Consider the following 19,583-nt stretch of genomic DNA (forward strand, 5'->3'; position numbering starts at 1 on the left):
GCTTAAGTCGTAATGTTAATGTTGACTATTTGTATAAACACTTCACTTACTTGTCGTTCGGGGTCGCCGGAATTTTATACCCCTGGAATTTAACCCCCTGGGCAAAGCTGATGACGTCACTATGACGTACTAGCCTTAGTGCTCAAAAGTTTGTTCGCGGGTGGAATTTTACCCCCGCCGATTTGGAAGTCTGATGAAAATAGACAGAGGATTATTAATTAGATTAGCAATAAAAACCGGGATTTTACCTCCTGTCCATATAACTAGCGTTTAGACAACTGAAGATGTACGGGCCGGATTCCCCCGGAATTTACCCCCCGGAATTTTACCCCCAGATTTTATCCCCCCGGAATTTTATCCCCTGGCCGGATATAAAATTATTTAGAATGATTGATTTTCTTATTTATATTTTTATTTAAATGTAAACATTTCATTATTAAGTAGCCTCTATCTTTATTTATTTATTATGTAATCTCAACTAAGTAAACAGAATTCGCTGTTTAATTTTAATCATATTAACTAACTGTTGGCTTCGATGATCGAATCCTGATACTCGAATCTCAAAATTAAAATTAAAAACCTGTTCGATTAGTTGATATTACAAATAAATTAAGATTAATAAATTAAGATTGATGCTACTTAACAATAAAATGTTTACTATTAAATTAAAACTGAATGAAGAGAATTAACCATTCTCACTAATTTTTATATCTAGCCAGGGGCTAAAATTCCGGGGGTAAAAATCCAGAGAGTAAAAATCCGGGGGTAAAAATCCGGGCTGTAGATTTTGAGCAGACCTCATGAAGGGGGTAAAGTCCGGGGATAAAATTCTGGCCCGTACACTCTAGGTTTTTATAATTTGATGTGTTCTGGTTGAATTCACAACCGTGAAATTATACGTTTAATTCCGCGTCTAATCCATCGAACTCAAAAGTTCGTGGCCGGAATTTTACCACCTGATTTGTAACGTCACGTTTGGCCAGGGGGTAAAATTCCAGGGGAATAAAAATCTGCTACCCCGTCATTCGTGTATACAAATGGATTGAAATGAAACATCGCTTACGGCTTGTTTTTGATTGTTTGTAGAGTAATGATAATTAATTGATAGAGTTATTATTAATGTGACTGTTTAAAGTAAGGTTAACGAATAAATAACTCATTGGCATTGATTATATTGAATGTTGAATTTAATGGGTTAGGCAGAAGTCTGGAACCCCCTAGTTAACTTTTTAACGCGTTGCAGTAGGAAAACCAAACTTGGCACATATTTACAACATAAGAAATTACACTTTTTCATCATAGTTTCAACTTTTCCCCAGCCCCCAAAATGGGGTATTTTGGGGGCTGCTCCAAATTTTCGAATGTAAACACCTGTCATGTGACCCCTTTGAAAGGGTTAATCAAGAGAAATTGAATGGCGCACACCAGAGGTCAATATCACACCCGTAATTGAAATGGCAGCCATTTTAATTTAAGATGAGCAAGCAAGATAAAGTCTGGACACCCCCAGTTAACTTTATAACGTGTGTCAGTGGGAAATCCAAACTCGGCACATGTTTACAACATTTAAAAATGCACTTTTTCATTTAATTTAGAACTTGTACCCGGTCCCCAAAATGGGGTATTTTGGGGGCAGCCCCAAATTTTCAAAATCACCTATCATGTGACCTTTCATGTTAAAGGGGTTCTCAAGATAAATTAAATGGCCGAAACTAGAGGTCAATATCGCACTCCTAATCAAAATGACAGTAATTTTTAAATATCCCCTATTAACTTTTTAACAGGTTACAGCAGGAAAACTAAACTCAGCATACCTTTATAAAAAAAGATAATTCACCTTTTAATCAGTATTAAAATATGAAATGTTTAAAGTTAACTGGGGGTGTCTAGACTTTATCTTGCTTGCTCATTTTAAATAATTAAAATGGCTGCCATTTTGATTAGGGGTGCGATATTGGCCTCTAGTTTGCGCCATTCATTTTCTATTGATAAGCCGTTTAAAATGAGGGGTCACATGATTGGTGTTTCCTTTGAACAATCTGGGGCAAATTTGAAACTTTGATTAAAAAGTGCAATTTCTTATGTTGTAAATATGTGCCAAGTTTGGTTTTCCTACTGCAACGTGTTAAAAAGTTGACTGGGGGGGGGTTCCAGACATTTGCCTAACCCTGTATATAAATTCAACATTCAATATAATCAATGCCTATGAGTTATTTATTCGTTAACCTTACTTTAAACAGTCATTGTCGTTTCCTTACTGCGGCTGCAGCTGTTAATAAATCAGCTGACCTAACCTTGTTGTTGAAAACAACGTGACGTCATGTAAAGTGTTGTCTTAATTTCTAATTGTTTACCACTTGTTTTATAGTTTGTAGATTGTTTTTATTTTATGTTTTTGTTGTTTGATGGAAACAATTTAAGTGAAAATGTAGATTTTCACAGCATTTCTTGATATGGATGGATTAGATATCCAAGATCTTCAAGCTGTTTTGGGTGAGTCCAAAAATTAACTATTATCCTAGGCTAGGTTGTAGATAACGGATCCTACATTATAGTAGGCGTGGTATATACCAATTTATGCCTTATAATATGTAATCAGATCACTGATTGACTAGAATTGAGATAAAATATGACAATCTAACGACTGTCAATCATTTTTGGGCTATTATTAATTAAAATAGTACTCAACCATAAATAACTTATTGAATGTCAACACAGGTCTGATTTTACAATTAGGCCCAGTGCACACGGTGTGACTGTTTTACAACAACTGTTGCAAACCAGTTGCATCTGAAACCAGTTGCATCTGAAACCAGTTTGCAACAGAAACAAAACTTCTGTCCGCGGTGTGACTGTTTTACAAATACAGTTGCGTCTATTGTGCAATCAGTGGAGTGTCATTTTAGTGCAGTTAATTGTTTTAAAGCCTTAAGTGCGCTTACTATGTCAGACTCAGACGAAGAAGACGTTATTAGCTATTATCAATACCGAAGACAGCAAAGGGTACTGAAAGAGCATTGGGTTTACCCTTATTTGAGCAAGAATGTTAGTCCTAGGCTGTTTGTAGCAGCTAGAGCTAGTCGGATAGGAAATTATGACACTAAAAACACTATACGGCCTTTAAAATACCACCAAAATACTACCAAACATCACAAAAACACCCTGTGGTCTCGTGCAACTGAAGTCTGCAACGTGGGGCCCACGGTTGTATGTGACTGGTTTCAAACGTTTTTAGAAATCGCATACAACCAGTTGCGTCGTGTGCGCCTCCCCACTGCAATACATTGCCGAGGTCACAAAACAGTTGCAAGCGCAACTGGTTTGCAACGAGAGTTGTAAAACAGTCACACCGTGTGCGCTGGGCCTTATTCTGGTTGTTTGGTAGTTGTTTTATAATTTTGACGCTATTTTTACTTTAAAGTTTTTAAGTTAACAATATCATATAGCATGCCACTCTTGACATAGCCTATGCTTACATCATTAGCCTACTAAAACCCATTTGGATTAGGCCTATTATCCCGGCCCATTGTAGGCTACTGAACTTAATAGACACAGCTTTTATAATTCACAGAGGATACACGTCCGGGATTAGGCGTCAGGCAGTTACTGTCATAACCTAACCTAACCAACCAAACTTGCTGATAATGAAAAAATGGAATGAAGGATAATTTCTGTTCATAAAATAAAATTATTAATTGTAAGAATTCGAATAAAAGATGTAAATTTAAGAAGAAATAGCATTCAAAGCAAAATCTTTGACAAAAAGTTAGAGTTACCGATGGGTTTCGAACCAGGGACCTCTTGCATATCCATATCAGCCCAGCGCTCTATACACTACACCACAAACACATGTCGTCTGGTTACCGGACGCGTATCCTCTGAGTTTATAATTTGTCTGATCATTAAGTTATGGTCTGATCCCTTTGTATTTTGGATGAATTTGGATAATTATAACATAATTGGTCGCCTCTAAAACCAAAATAGTGTAGGCCCTTAGACCTAACTAATTTTTCAATTGGGAGTGACCCACTGAAAAGTAGAAAAAAAACCAATATTTGACAACTCTGTCTACCGATGGTAGGGATTGAAGAGGTTTATTGATAAGTGAAATAATATCTTCTGGAAGGATATGGATAGTAATTAAGTTATAGCTAGCTCTTAAATTAGTGGTTTGAGAGTCTTAATGCAAACTTAAACCATCTACTCTAACCATCTTAACTGAGGTTATAAAACATTTTTACCTATGACTACTGAATTAAATAGGTAAGACTAACCAGTTTCATCTAACAAATCTAGAGAAACATAGACTTTTTGTGGTTCAACATCAGGTTCATACACCAAGGCTGCTTTAACACCATTTTACATTAAGTGCTAAATGTGGCTATCACTGTGTAGGCTATCTTATGTTTTCAATGAAATATTTCCTGGATCACAGAGAAGTTAGATACAGAGGAAACATTCAATGGCACACTTAAGTGGTGTCTAGTAATAGTCCCTGGTGTCTAGAGCAAAGTCCAACAATACCCCCTCACCCTCATGTAGGCTACTATCATAAATTAAACATACTCCCTTAGGGAGTATGTTTAATCTATGCTACTATTTACAACGCTCACTTTGGAGGAAGACCCTGTGCCCTGGCGATAGGAATTTCTATACAGTGCTCGCCACTCGGGCTCTTCCTTACTTCTTCAAACCCAGCGTTTAGGGCTATTGTAATTCTTGATGAATGCACAATAAAGAATATTGTATTATACTTTATCACACATATATTTCCTACACAACATACCAGAACTTATAGTCGTCCCATTTGCAAGTATCCTGTGTGCCTGGATCAAACTTGATTAATCACAATAGGCCTATACATGAGCTTCAGAATCATCTAACATGATTGTATTTTGATTTGAACGAGCAATACTTGGAAATTTAGATTCAAATATAAAAATGATCATATTAAACATGAAAAAGGGTCAATCCATCTGAAGTGATCCAATATAAGAATACTTGGTTGCTCGACCATTTTGTATTTTCATAATTTTTTTATATGTTATTACTCTTATAATTATGACCTCAAAACAGTTTTTAAAATATTTTTATCTAGTTCCGTTTAGAAGTTGCGGCCATTTTTTTCAGGCCGCGCACGGTGTTTTTGGGCTTTGCAGGCATCAGCGATAAATTAAATATCTTTTTACAGAATAGAGCTAGAACAATGAGACTTGTACCATTATTTTCAGTGAAGTCCCCTCTATATATAAGGTCCTTTAAACATTTTCTCTAAAACAATCACTAATGCCTTAAAATATTCATCTTATTTTGAAAATACTTTTCAACAAAGTGCTCTTTTTAAAGCCTATTTTTACAAAGAAGGTATAAAGTACCATAGCTAATGATTTTTATCCTGTAAGATATGGTAAAATACTTGCATATGTCAGAATATTAAGTCTGAATTCAGGCTCCTTAACTTTTTATAAGCTACTAAAAATTTAAATTTTCCAATTTTTCAAAAGTTTGAAGTGCAATATTTCTGGTAGGGCAAACTATAAAAATCCAATTTTTTACATAAGTGATGTGCTTATATAGTAGGAACATACAGCAAAAATCTCAATGTTGGTATTTGATCCAAAGCCGAGTTATACAATTTTGAATTTAAAGGAAATTTCAACTTTTGCACCAGCTTAATCACCAGATTTAAGTGGTATAGAAAATCTATACACAATATAGTAACAATGTAATAGTAAACTTGTTACATAATTAAAAGCTAGAATATGTCCAGAAAAAAATTATCAAGAACCAAAGTGGTTATAAATGGAAATAAAATATAAAAACAAAAGCGTTCGGTTATATCTTAAGGATTTACAGTCAACGGTTCTATGTAACTTAAATGGACGGTATTTTGTGTTTAAGAAGACTCATCCAGAGTGTCAGTGTTATACATATGTTACATTATTAAAACTTTGGCAGATCAAAATGTTGTGAGCTGCTGCCTAAGTGGTGCATTTTGGCTGGACCCTCAGGTACACATTCCGTGTGTATGTGTGTACCACCAATATGTAAAATAAATTATGATGGTGCCAAACTTAATGTTAACTACAAACAGTAACTGGAGTTAATAGCATTTGACACTTATGGGTAGGTGTGGCTGTATGGTGGAAACAGTGTCCAGGAACAGGAACTCTACTTGAAATGTTGATGGATTCATAGAAGGATCGACCAGATAGTATCGAGTTTAAGCAGTGAGTTACAACAGACCGAGGAGAAATGATCACAGTAATAAAAAGCCCATAACCATACAGTCATACTAATTAGTGGTCACATACTATTAACTCCAGTCTCCAGTTACTCTTTGTAGTGGCACCATCAATCATAAAATTTACATATTGGTGGTACACAAGCACATGCACAGAATGTGTACCTGAGGGTCCAGCCAAAATTCACCACTTAGGCCGCAGCTCACAAAATTTTGATCTGCCAAAGTTTTTGTAATGTATCATATGTAGGCTATGACACTGACATATGGACGAGTCTTCTTGAACGCTAAGTAAATCCAGTCCATTTAAGTTACATAGAACCGTTGACTGTAAATCCTTAAGATGGAACAAAACGCTTTTGTTTTTATATTTTATTTCCATTTATAACCACTTTGGTCCTTGATCTTTTTTCCTGTACATATTCTAGCTTTTAATTATGTAACAAGTTTACTATTGCATTGTTACTATATTGTGTATAGATTTTCTATACCACTTAATCTGGTGATTAAGCTGGCGCAAAAGTTGAAATTTCCTTTAAATTCAAAATTGTATAACTCGGCTTTGGATCAAATACCAACATTGAGATTTTTGCTGTATGTTCCTACTATATAGGCACATCACATATGTAAAATTTGGATTTTTATAGTTTGCCCCACCAGAAATATTGCACTCCAAACTTTTGAAAAATTGGAAAATTTAAATTTTTAGTAGCTTATAAAAAGTTATGGAGACTGAATTCAGACTTAATATTATGACATATGCAAGTATTTTACCATATCTTACAGGATAAAAATCATTAGCTATGGTACTTTATTCCTTCTTTGTAAAACTAGGCTTTATAAAGATCACTTTGTTGAAAAATATTTTCAAAATAAGATGAATATTTTAAGGCATTAGTGATTGTTTTAGAGAAAATGTTTAAAGGACCTTATATATAGAGGGGACTTCACTGAAAATAATGGTACAAGTCTCATTGTTCTAGCTCTATTCTGTAAAAAGATATTTAATTTATCGCTGATGCCTGCAAAGCCCAAAAATGCCGTGCGCGGCCTGACAAAAATGGCCGCAACTTCTAAACGGAACTAGATAAAAATATTTTTAAAACGGTTTTGAGGTCATAATTATAAGGGTAATAACATATAAAAAAATTATGAAAATACAAAATGGTCAAGCAACCTTCATTGGATCACTTCAGATGGATTGACCCAAAAGTCTTCATGTGAGGCAGTTTTTAGCAAATTTCTCATATAGGCTAGGAAATAAGCTATTACCGTAGTTCTCATGGTAAGGCCTGGACCCGAGAACGATTTGCTTTTTTGTTTTGAAGTTCTTATAGGCCAAAAACACCCTCCGTCCAAATTTATAAGTGTGTCTGTTAGCACAATAACTCAAATGAAAATGATCGGATTTTAATAAAATTTGCTACCAACATTTAAACCTAGGTTTATTCAAACAAGTTCGTGTAATAGCATGTTTGGACTACAAGAACGAGATTTTATGTGGTAAAAATAGGATTTTCCATTTTTGATCCTAAAAACATAGAATTTTGTAATTATTTTATGAAATAATTTAGTACAGTATATTGAAGCGTTGTATGACTAACAGTTACAGAGAAACTTAAAAAAAGTGTAAATAAAAAATTCCAATGGTTAAGTTATGCATACCCTATATTTTAATTAAATTTGGTAATTTTGTTTATTTAATAAAGCTATCAACATTTCAATTCCAAACAAAAAATACACCACGCATTACCTAAGTATTCGTTGAAATAACGTTATTTAACTAGGAAATAAAAGTGACAATTTTAAGGGAATATTTTAGTGGACATCTAGCCAAGTAAATGGGAATTCTCTTAGTCCGCAGGTTTGCTCCGAAGGGGGGATTTTTTTTAGATAGAAAAGTCTCTGGTGCGAACAATGCAGAAAGTTGGATGACCAACTATTTCAGGAATTTTTTGGGACAATTGTCAGTTCATCCCTTTTATCATCGAAGATCTTAGCAATATGCTCCTTAACACGTGCAACCTTCGTATTGGCAACATTAGCATAGGGTTGACAAATGATGTTTTCGGTTTGAATGGTATTTTGTTTATTTATAAAACAAGTTAACACTATTTTTATGCCAACATATTTTCCTATCCTAATAATACAGTATTGATCTATATGCATGCGTTGAATATTTCTCCATATGTTAGTGCCATTGACCACTGAGGGTTTTGGAATTATAAACAAAATGTTAAATTTTGTCTTATTAGAGTTCAGTAGGCCTAATTGTATCATTTTACTTAATTATTTTGTAGGTATTTAGCAACACAACTTATTAATTTTATTGGCAGTCTTGTGATTTCACATCATTATAGACAATGGTAGTTTGTTATTATATAAAATCCACCACATTAGGTCCTAAACTGTAAAATTGTAGCTCATCAGTCTTATTTAGGTTTAATTACATTTTCTGTTCTTCAGCAAAGGGTTAATTTTTACCAAACATTTTTTCATGTTAGAGAATTTGACATTTTGCAAGAATTGTAGCCTATTTGAAAAATCATTCTCCAAAGTTAAAGAGAACCTCCAAGCTAGTCAAGATATTGATGGTCTAAGATCTCAAAATACAATAATGTATTGGACCTTGTCAAGTGAAGTTTAAACCAATGAAGAACATATCACAGGCTATCCAAACATATAAACAATAATAACATAAACTTTAAAAATAGGTATGCAAATTTAAACAGGCCTAAAAATATTACAAATATAAATAACTCTTATAATACTGTTAAATTTTTTAATATTACTACCCAAGTCCATTTAACACAAGTTTAGTGTGGGACCCCAGTAGCCTCAGGTGTTTTGTTAGTGTTTTGTAGCACTTAAGGGGGTCATTTACCCGAAATATGAAAATTCTTGTTATTAGCCTACATTTTTTTGTTTGGTTACTCTAGTACACATTTAAAACAGTTTTGGTAAAAAAATAGCATGCAAATATTTTTTTCGTGTAATACTACATTTATTACACCTCATCTCCATTTAAACAAGTTTAAAAAGTAGTTTTAGCAAATTTCCCATAGGCCTATAAGGAATATTAGCATAGATAAAAGGAGTAATCTATGAATTTCCCATATAGGGAATAAGCTATTATAGTAGTACAGTACGACAGTACTCATGGAAAGACCTGGACTCGGGACTGATTTACTTTTTCATTTTGAGGTAATGAGGTAATTGAAAATGAACCAGTATTCTTATGGTTGCAACACACCCTATGGTTTTGCTGAAAACCACTGTATTGAGAACCTTTCAAAGAATTTGATAAGCAGTAAGATAGTAAAATGATAAATGTTGGGTAATTATTTATTATATGCTAACTCGTTTAGTAATTCAAACATAGCCTACTATATACCTAAAACTATTAAACTAAAAAATCTACGTGCTAGCATGTTAACATTTATACTGTAGTTTGTTATTTTTGCTGAAATGCGAGTACCTGTACCTAATCGTGGTATGTGCGCCAGTCCGGCGTTGGGCGCTCCATGTGGTTGCGTGCGTGGCCCGGCCGGGGGTGGTCAAATGCAGGTGTATCTATTTCACGCTCAATTACCACCCCCTTCCCACGGGGGCGTGTGTACATAAACGGCTAGATGGAGAGATAGGCTTACGCATACTCAATTTGTCGTAGGAGTAGATTACCCACAAGATACAAACATTCTGTCAACTGTATATTTTTAATTAATTGCTTTAGTATTTGTTACTGAATTATCCATTCTGTTTTGTTAAAGAAATACAGGGTAGTCATAAATTACTGTACAAATTGTATGATTATATAAACAAATAGCCAAGCAACTTAACATGGGAATTGTTTCATTGAATATCAAATTTAAAACAGTTTTATAAAGGCTAACTGCAAAAAATAATTATAAAAATGTCAGTTATTATAAAAAGTGTGCAAAAATCACCTAAACTGTGAGTGTAAGTAATCTTTTTTCTCAATGGCTTGTGTTGTGGCATAGTCAGCTGGCCAACAATGGACCCCCCCCCCCAGCTGTGTATGACATTTCGCGAATCAAACCTTAAACAGACTTAAGGGCGTTTGGTCGAAAATTTGATCTCGGATTTTTTGTTATTGTTCAATTATACAAAACTTGGAGATACTGTACAAATATATAAGAAATATTTTTTATTTTGAATACTAAGGGAGATATGGAGCTTGAAAGTAGTAAATTTGTTATATTTTGGTACCAGTATTAATTCACCGGGGGGAATGGGTAATGCGATTCTCACCAAAATTGGCATTCAGGTGTGGAAAAATAAGATAATGATCACTAGCTATTAAAAAATTTAAAACTTTTTAACTTTTTAATTTTTTTTTCATTTAAATTTTTTTATCTTTAAAAATGTATCAATAACTAGCTGTACCCGCGGGCTTTGCCCCGTTTTACTTCATAAGTGAGCTCGTTCGCATGGCTCAATCACGTCCTGGTTGAAGTTTGTTCGCTACGCTCACTCACCTTTAGGTTGGAGCTCGTTCGCTGCGCTCACTTGCCTTCAGGTTAGCTCGTTCGCTACGCTAACTCGCCTCCAGGTTGAAGTTCGTTCGCTACGCTCACTCACCTTTTGGTTGCAAATTAGCTGTTGTCATAAATGTAAAAAAGAATAATAGTGCTGAACCCTGTTGGTAATCCTTGTAACTTTAATGCTATTGCACATCATAGAACAGAACCAACTTGTTTAATTGAAACAGCTGTTAAGATACATTAATTCCATTTAAATATGAGTACTCATAAGGTTAACATGGGAAACTCCAGAGCCACTGGGGCGGGGCCCGAGAGCCCGATCAGAATAAAAACCACTTAGTTTTCCTATTTAATGCCTAAAGAATCAGTGTACCAAATTTCAGCCTCCTAGGTAAATGGGAAGTGGGAGAATTAGTGATGAGTGAGTGAGTGAGTGAGTGAGTCAGTGAGGGCTTTGCCTTTTATATATATAGATTTTAAATTAGCTATTTGTTTTCGGGTAAAATCCATCTGTATGTTGGCATTTTTAAAACTGCGATTGGTAAACTCGTTTGGGCTGTGAATTCGTACCTTTGATCCCTTGCGCGGGCGGCGCACTACTCATCTACTCATTGGGAGTGTGTACACTCACGCCAGGGCTATAAAATACATTAACATTATGTAATTATTAACATCATGTAACATTAACAGAATACATTTATCGTTGTATTCTTTGATTTTACTTGTTTGTTAATTACGTGCTCAAAATATTTCCCTTGTAAACGGACCTACTAGGAATATTGTAGTTTTAAATATGTACTCTATTAGCAAGCAACACTGAAAGAGTAAAAAGTACATATCATTTAACCGTTCGTTAATTTTCCACTTTTTTCCTAATGACTGATTATAATTTTAATACAATTTGTCACACTGAGCGATAATGTTTGCGATATGAATAACAATGTTAGTTGTGGACACATTAATAAACACCCCCGCCGCAGCAAACCTGCATACTAAGCGAATTTTAGTTTGCCTAATTGGATTCTCACTAAAATAGTTCTTTTAAAATGCCATCCATATTCCTTATTCGATCAAAATTAAGGTTATTGACAATTTAGATTTGCTGATACAGGGCAAATCTACAGCTATAATCTATAAATCTACAGTTATAACTGAAGTGTGTTTTGTAGTAAAACATTAATTGCTTGACATGAAATATTTTTTTCAATTTGATCAAAATGTATTCATAACAAGCAAACTATATGCATCAATGATTTATTAGGCCATTAAGCAAAGCAATAGTCTAAGTCACTCACAATACAAAATAAATAATAAATAGTCCATCCCTTGATTCACAAATAAATGCAAGTTAGATAAATATAATAATCAGTGTAATTACCCTCCTTAAACATAACATGGACATTTTTAATTTACAGCTTTTTATTTTCTCCTTAACCAGACGCACAACACCCCAGTAAACTACATTATTAGTTTTAAGCTCGATGGTTTGGAAAAAAATTTTAAAAGTTTAACTGTTGAGAGTCAAAAACAATAAAAAATATTTTTACCCCGTAAAAGCCACATAAAACACGTTCCATGGTCCGATCATAGTGGTTCGCGAACTCTTTCGAATTAATGTAGTTCAGCACACAGTGTTATGGTATGAGAAGTATTTACAGTTATCAAAAATTGAACCCGGGCCTGTTTTTCTTATCCAGGTTTCCAAATGATCTGGACTAAATTGTAAACCGTTAACATCCTGGTACGGCTGTGTTTCACTAGGACGTGCTGACAGTATAATCAGGGTGTTTCAAAACAAAAGAGCAGACCATGTCAAATCTGCTCTTTCATTTTGAAACACCCTGTATAAACGATGTCTACATTAACGTTTTCAAAAAGAAACTGTTACTTATGAAAAGTTCTTCACTATCATTATCTTATGTTATAACAGTTTATGTTGCTGTGTGAATATGTTTAGAAGTCCAAAAATGTGATAAAATAATCAAAGAAATATAAAGTAAACAAGGTTACGTATTAAGTTAGTAGTTATTTACATTAATTTGGACTTTAAACACAAAAACTTTATGGAGTCTGCCGGTGATAGACTCCGACTGTAGTTTTTTTTTTTAGTTAAAATATCCACATTTTTGTTAATAGTATATTACGTTACTAGTCCTGAAAATAGGTGTTTACCGGAGGAGTGTGGTCGTTCCCGTGCGAGACGAAGTCGAGTGTGGGATTACCATACGAGTCCGGTAAACACATTTTGGACGAGTGACGTACAATATTTTAAGCCATACTACTCTAAGATAACTTAACAATAAAATTCTGTATAAATCCTTATTCCCACCGACTAAAAGAACTAACAATCACTACTCGTAACCTCTGAGAGGTTTTGTTTTTGTTTATAACCACTCATTGCTTAATAATCAGCTGGTTGGTGTCCGGTAAAAACTCATTACAGTACAGTAGTATGTAATGAAACCCCATTTGATTAAGCTGGCGGCAAACAGCTGTTTTCTGGACTAAATACTTGCGTGGGAAGTTCGTCAAAACAGTGTAGTGTGGCGTAAAACAAAATGGGGGTTCATTAGGTACTACTGTACTGGAATGAGTTTTATAGGACACCAACCAGCTGATTATAGGCATATACTGTATTTGGTAATGAGTGAGTTAGTTTATAGACAAAAACATAACCTCTTTCTTAGAGGTTATGACTAGTGATTGCTAGTCCTTTATAAGTCCTTTATAGTTCCTTTATATAGTCGATGGTAGTAACATAATATAAGTATTTGTACGAATTTAGTAGTATGGCGTAAAATATCGAACGTCACTCGTCCAAAATGTGTTTACCGGACTCTATGGTAATTGGTAATCCCACACTCGACTTCGTCTCGCACGAGGACAACCACACTCGTTCGGTAAACACCTATTTTCAGGACTAGTAACGTAATATACTATAACGTTTCTGTTGTGAACTCATGCTGACAAATCTGCCTATAATAACGTTTCATGTTTGAAGACCTGATTATGATGGGTTAATAAACCATAAATGTATACACAGTCAAAGTATTTAAAAATTAATTTGATACTTCCGATATTTTTAATTATTGAAATGACGACCATACTAAGGTAGGTATTTTGTATTGATAATTATATAATTGCATGGACTGAAGGTATTAGGTTGGTTACTTTGATCACTTTATAAAATTCAGCAATTCTGGATGCTAGACAAATGAATAAAAAAACGAAGAAATACTCTGAACCTGAAAAATGGTATTGTTAATGACTCGATCTGGAGTATTGTACATTGATTAGGCCTACTCTACAGGGTGAGACAGACCACCCGTACGCATACTTTTACGGGAGTACGTTTTCACCTAGAAACTCGAAGTAAAATTATTGTCCCCCCTAAATCACCTACAAAAAATCCATATAAAATACTTAGAACATGATCCAAGCCCAGGGTGTTTCAGAAATGGAGGTCATGGGTTCGAATCTCGAAATTCCCTTATGTGAACTCCCTTATGTATATCTTAAATTAGCTACAAAAATGCTAATTAGGTTTTATAGAAAGGGCTTGCTTAGAGCAACATTTTGGTGAAAACAGAACTCAATTATCTCAATTAGTTTCAAAATGACGGTCATTTTTATGAATTATTCCCGTATTTACGTAATACCCTGTATTTTCGAAACCGCTAAATATTTTTCCTTTCGAATTAATCCTGGTAAACACAGCTTTACAAAGATGTGTCACAAGTAATAATTATAAACATTATAATTTTTACTAAAATTTTATTTTTTGTAATATTGGTAGCCCTGTAAATCCAAAAAATCAAATGGCAACATATATCAAATAGCATATCAATTTAAGCATTACTTGTTAAGATGTACAACTTTTAAATTTACACCTAGTGTCTATTTTCCAATGTAAAATCATTGACTTTAGAGATATAAAGTCAATGGTAAAATGCATGTCAACTGCATTAGCAAACAATACATTTTTTAAGTTATTTTTAAGTTTGATTAAATGGCATTTTCAGTTGTTTACTTATGATCAATATACAAAGCCATATCTCAAAAATTGACCGGAGAAACTGTGGCCACTTGACAAAACTTGTATAATAGGCTATTGAAATTAACATGCATTTGATATTTTATTTTATTTTTGGATTTTTCATTTAGAGGTGTATTTTTCAGGAGGTTCATGATGATAATAAAGTGAGATCAATAAACGCTCATCGCTCCTGTGGAGTATAATCCACATAGTAATAGTAATAATTGGTTATAATCCGGTATAAAGGTGGGGCCCCAGATGATACGCTGGGTTAATGTTTGTTTAATGTATGTACAGTGTACAGATAGTTGTAGTCGCATCCGGTAGCGTGTTCGCTATTCTATTTGATTATCAGTCGGAAACATCGCTATCGCTATGTTTAACGGCAGCAGCTTAGTCGAGGATGACAGAGGATGATTTACAATGAGGACGAGGCACGTTGAAGGTTCGATCACGAACACAACACAACCCGATTGATCTTCTTTGCTGGCCTCCCATTGGTCGAAAGTGCGGCCAATCACAGCACACCCTCCTCCACTGTGTTTACTTCGTTCTTTATGTCGATCGCCCCTATGTTAAAGCCCGAGGTAAAGTTTTTACAACTGGTGCTGTTTTTAGATAGGTACTTTAAACGTACGTTTTTGCACCATTTTCCTTAAGTTTTATTTTGGTTTAAATTGTTTTATTTACTTTACGAAAACAGCAGTTTTGAAATGAAATGAAATGCTTTATTATCCATTAGGCATAAAATGCAATAGGCATCGTCAAAAACAAATAACAATCGAAGAGAACGAGTTGATGAAACAATTATATATACAAAAACATATATGCAAGTATGAATACAGTATGTAATCGTGACAGCAAACTCGACTGAGTTTTCATAAAATGTCGAAAATCTTTACTAAAGCTAAAATAATAAGAAATAAAACAATCAAACAACCTATCTTTATTGTGACAAGTAAAAAGCAACATTACAATGCATAATTAGAAAGATAATCACGGGCTACTGCCTGTGCGTGATAAGAATTATCACTAGGTGCAGAGCTTATCGTGTTGATATTCGTATCACAAAATTTGTTTACACTTCTCAGTCTGCAGTAATCAATCAGTAATCACACTTCTAGCGCGCTTTAGATAGGCCAGCACTATTTCGCGGTGTATTATTTAAGGCGTTATTGTTATGATTAATGTTATTTGTGATTCACAAAATTATTAGATTCAAATCTGAAATCTGCTTCAAACAACAAACGATGCGAATATTATAATACCCCCATCGCAGCAAACCTGCAAACTAAACGAATTTTAACTTGTCCGATTAATTTTTTTTTAATATTTCCATAAATAAGACATATTTATTCCCGATTTAAATAACATTAGATATAGCGAGTGCTTAAGTTTGCTGCTATGGGGAAGGTAAAAAGTGTTTCGTATACAATGCAAAACAATAAGATAACACGAGGCTTACCTCATTGCGAAAGAGCGATAATAACGTTACTGAAACAAATAAAATACAGATTCTTCGGGAACAAGCAAAAGGAAGATTTAAATAGGTTAAATCCAATTTTCGGCTGTTTGAATGTATAAACTGTGTTAAGTTAAACTAGAAAAAAGAAATGTGTTGTCCATTGTACGAGCAGGTGGTACTCTTGATGGTTGTACATTACATAAATGGTATGGGCAGACACCTTGCTGTGTGTGTGTGTGTGAGATTATCTAATGCGTGACATCACACCACCTGGAACCACTGGACCAAGTAACTACCCTACACTGTACAGTACCCCCTTAACTATTGATAACTGTACCACATACATCATGAGTGCTATTAATTGTGGAATTTGCTGTTTAATCCGGCAGAACGACCTGTAAAACACGAACATGTGCCACACACTGTTCAAGGAATTTTTCCTCTTCTCCAGTCTTCTTGTGGTTTCAGCGAACCACAAAAATACTTTCGCATAACGCAATTCATCTTGGTGGGAGCGTTGGTTTTCCTTGTCATCGTTAGTGGCTACTTTAACGATACGAGAGTTGCATACAGGCGAGAACTGGCTAGAATTGTAGTGGTAATAAAAAAAGGTGATGGTGTCAATGGTAGCACTAACAGTACACACTCTATCTCAGGTTGTAAACGGGTTCACCGAAATTCTACCCCATAAAATCCCCCCACTCTCGAAAAAAAACAATTTTTGACCTTACGTAGGTGGTAAGACTCTGACCGCAAAACTCTTGAATCGTACAATATAAGTTGAATAAATTAGCGGCGGAGTTAAATGTACGTTGTTATAATTTTGAATAAACAAATAACCTTTTAAATAAAATGAGTGGGCCGGAATCACACCGGATCGGGCAATCCTTACAACCCGGAAACCTAACCCCGAGCTGCAAATTAATTTGTATGACCTGAAATCTTACCTCCCATAAAAAAACATACCAAGGTTTACATTTCTGTATTTATAAGCATTTCTGCTAAAAGTTAGAGCGGTAGAAAAAAAGCGGCGCTATTAGATTCCAAACCATTGTGTAGCTTTGAAAATTTATAAAAGCCTATCGACAGAACTATTTAAGAGTGATGGTAAAAACCAGATATTTTGAATTTCGAAAATAGTTCTCGAAACCTTTTCTATTTGCCTGGTTTAATTCGCTTTCCAGTGAATTTTACCCCTTGAATCTGGTACCCATACAAACTGCGCCTCGATGACAAAACACACCTCCTCATTGTCACTGGCTACCTTAAACGTCTAGGTAATCTATTTAAATTGCATCGTTTTAATTACTACATCATTATAAATAAGAAAAAAATATTTTAAAATTGAGGGTCGACGTTAAATCCTAAAGGATTAGTATAGAAACATTGAAAGATACGCATTAATTACGATTTTACCTTTTTAATATATTGGGGGTTTAACAAAATATCCATTAATATACATATTTAAAAAGTAAATATCTATTGCCACATTTGTTCTTTTAATAGCGTGTAATAATATTAATTGCACTTTAAAACTACCGAACCGGCTATTTGTGAATCAGTTGTCTCTTAAATATGGAGATCGTTTTCCAAATCAATTTATGCCCTAAATGAATTGAAATTATATAACTTCTATTCGAGTTTGTAAAGTTTTATTTCCGTTTCATGGTTTCAAAGATTTTGTTTGTAATATTAATTCAGTGCAATAAGGTATACATAAAAAAACAAAGTTGGCATGATTGTTAAGATAGATCGCCTTGCGCTAGCGGGAAAGCCCATTGAAGGCGTACACTGATTATGCACTAACCTTTCTGTTTTATATTATATAGAAAAGAAAGGTTTGTGTATTATATATATATATAAAACATAGTACTTGCCTAGTAATCAAAAGGTCGCCAGTTCGATCCTGGGAAAAGTCAGTAGCTTTTTGATGGTCCGAAACTGGACCCAGGTGTTCCTGATCATTGGGCATTGGGCTTTAAATAAATGGTCCTGACTAATGAAACCGCTAATATTAGTAACAAAGCTACACAGGTCATCACACACTATTCTACACTCATCCTTCACTCATATTTGGGTTAAAATACGCACAAGGTGGCGTCCCCATCTCAATGATTGATAATTGATCATTGAATTGATATTTCGATCAATTAGTCATTTCCAAAATAATTTCTGTATTCTAAATTTGCTTATATAGTTATAATTTAAGGTTAAGAACCACTTTTTAGAACATAATACTGTGTATTGTGAACCTGGTTAAAATTATATTTCATAGTTTAAGTTTTTGATTTCAATATTGAGTAATACTACAACATTATGGTTATTGATTGGTTTTTGGGTTGTGATATATCTTTGCAAACTTAAACATTACTAGTATATAATATATATATGATATTTCCATACAAATGTTCACTACAAGAACTGTCAAACTTTTTTATTTTTATTTCTTGCTATATAATTGTATTCTGTACCATTAGTTGTCCTGAAGGCTTGTGCTTTAAATCCATTATGGCCAATGGATTTTTATAGTTGTTCTATCTAAAAAATAAACTTTTTAAAATTAAATTGTATGCTAATTATTTTGTATATCTGGTTGGTATTTTCATTTTAGTATTACTGAAAAGCTACTTGGAATCAGAACTAGGATTCAGTGGTGACAACCAGATTTTGAGCATTTTGTTTTGAATTCCAGTTAGCGTACGTACAACCGTACAACTAAACGCAGATAGTTTTGTGAGAAGATATATACAAAGTCGAAGGGCATTTGCAGTATTATAGGTAGTTAATTTTTGCAGCACTTGAATGGGCTGTTATATATTATGTTATTATTTATTCATGATCACATTTTACTTTCTCCCCCTATACCATAGTATATGGAGAAAGTATTGTTTTCGTCAAAATTTTCGAGTTTGAGTTTTGAGTGGATATATTCGTTTTGGGCCCCCCTGAACCCAAAAAGTGGTTTTCGAAGTGATTTCTGTGTGTGTGTGTGTGTGTGTGTGTCCTGGTGTGTTGGTGTGTGTGTGTCTGGATGTGTACAGAGCTAGGGACTACACCTGTGGTCCGATTTCGATAAAATTTGGTATGTATGTTCTAATCCATGGTATCTTTAGGCGTTTTTTTAATTTTTTAGAAATTTTTATTTATTTTATAATATATTTTTTATTTTATTTAAATTTTATATTTATTTTATTATTTTATTTTTATTTTATGGGGATTTTCCCATAAACACAAAAAAAACCCGGAAAAATCGGGTTTTCTTAAAAATAGACCGAACGATTTTGGTAAAAATTTAGTATGTTGTAGCCCTTTAAGTTCTCAACAAAATGGTAC

General features: G+C 34.0%; 1 protein-coding gene across 6 annotated transcripts in view; it reads left to right on the plus strand.

Moving 5' to 3' along the window:
- Positions 1-2,328: 2,328 nt before the first annotated feature.
- Positions 2,329-19,583, plus strand: part of LOC128997987 (myelin regulatory factor-like protein) — an 83,149-nt gene continuing 65,894 nt past the window's right edge. For all 6 annotated transcript variants that reach the window (XM_054423876.1, XM_054423877.1, XM_054423881.1 and 3 more), the window contains exon 1: positions 2,329-2,493. In XM_054423876.1, the coding sequence (XP_054279851.1) occupies positions 2,454-2,493 (40 nt within the window). In that variant the 5' untranslated portion in view covers positions 2,329-2,453. The remainder of the gene's footprint in view (positions 2,494-19,583) is intronic.

This window comes from Macrosteles quadrilineatus, unplaced genomic scaffold (assembly GCF_028750875.1).
Source record: "Macrosteles quadrilineatus isolate MER2022 unplaced genomic scaffold, UCM_ALF_1.0 Scaffold_7__1_contigs__length_78375512, whole genome shotgun sequence".
Lineage (NCBI taxonomy): Eukaryota > Metazoa > Arthropoda > Insecta > Hemiptera > Cicadellidae > Macrosteles > Macrosteles quadrilineatus.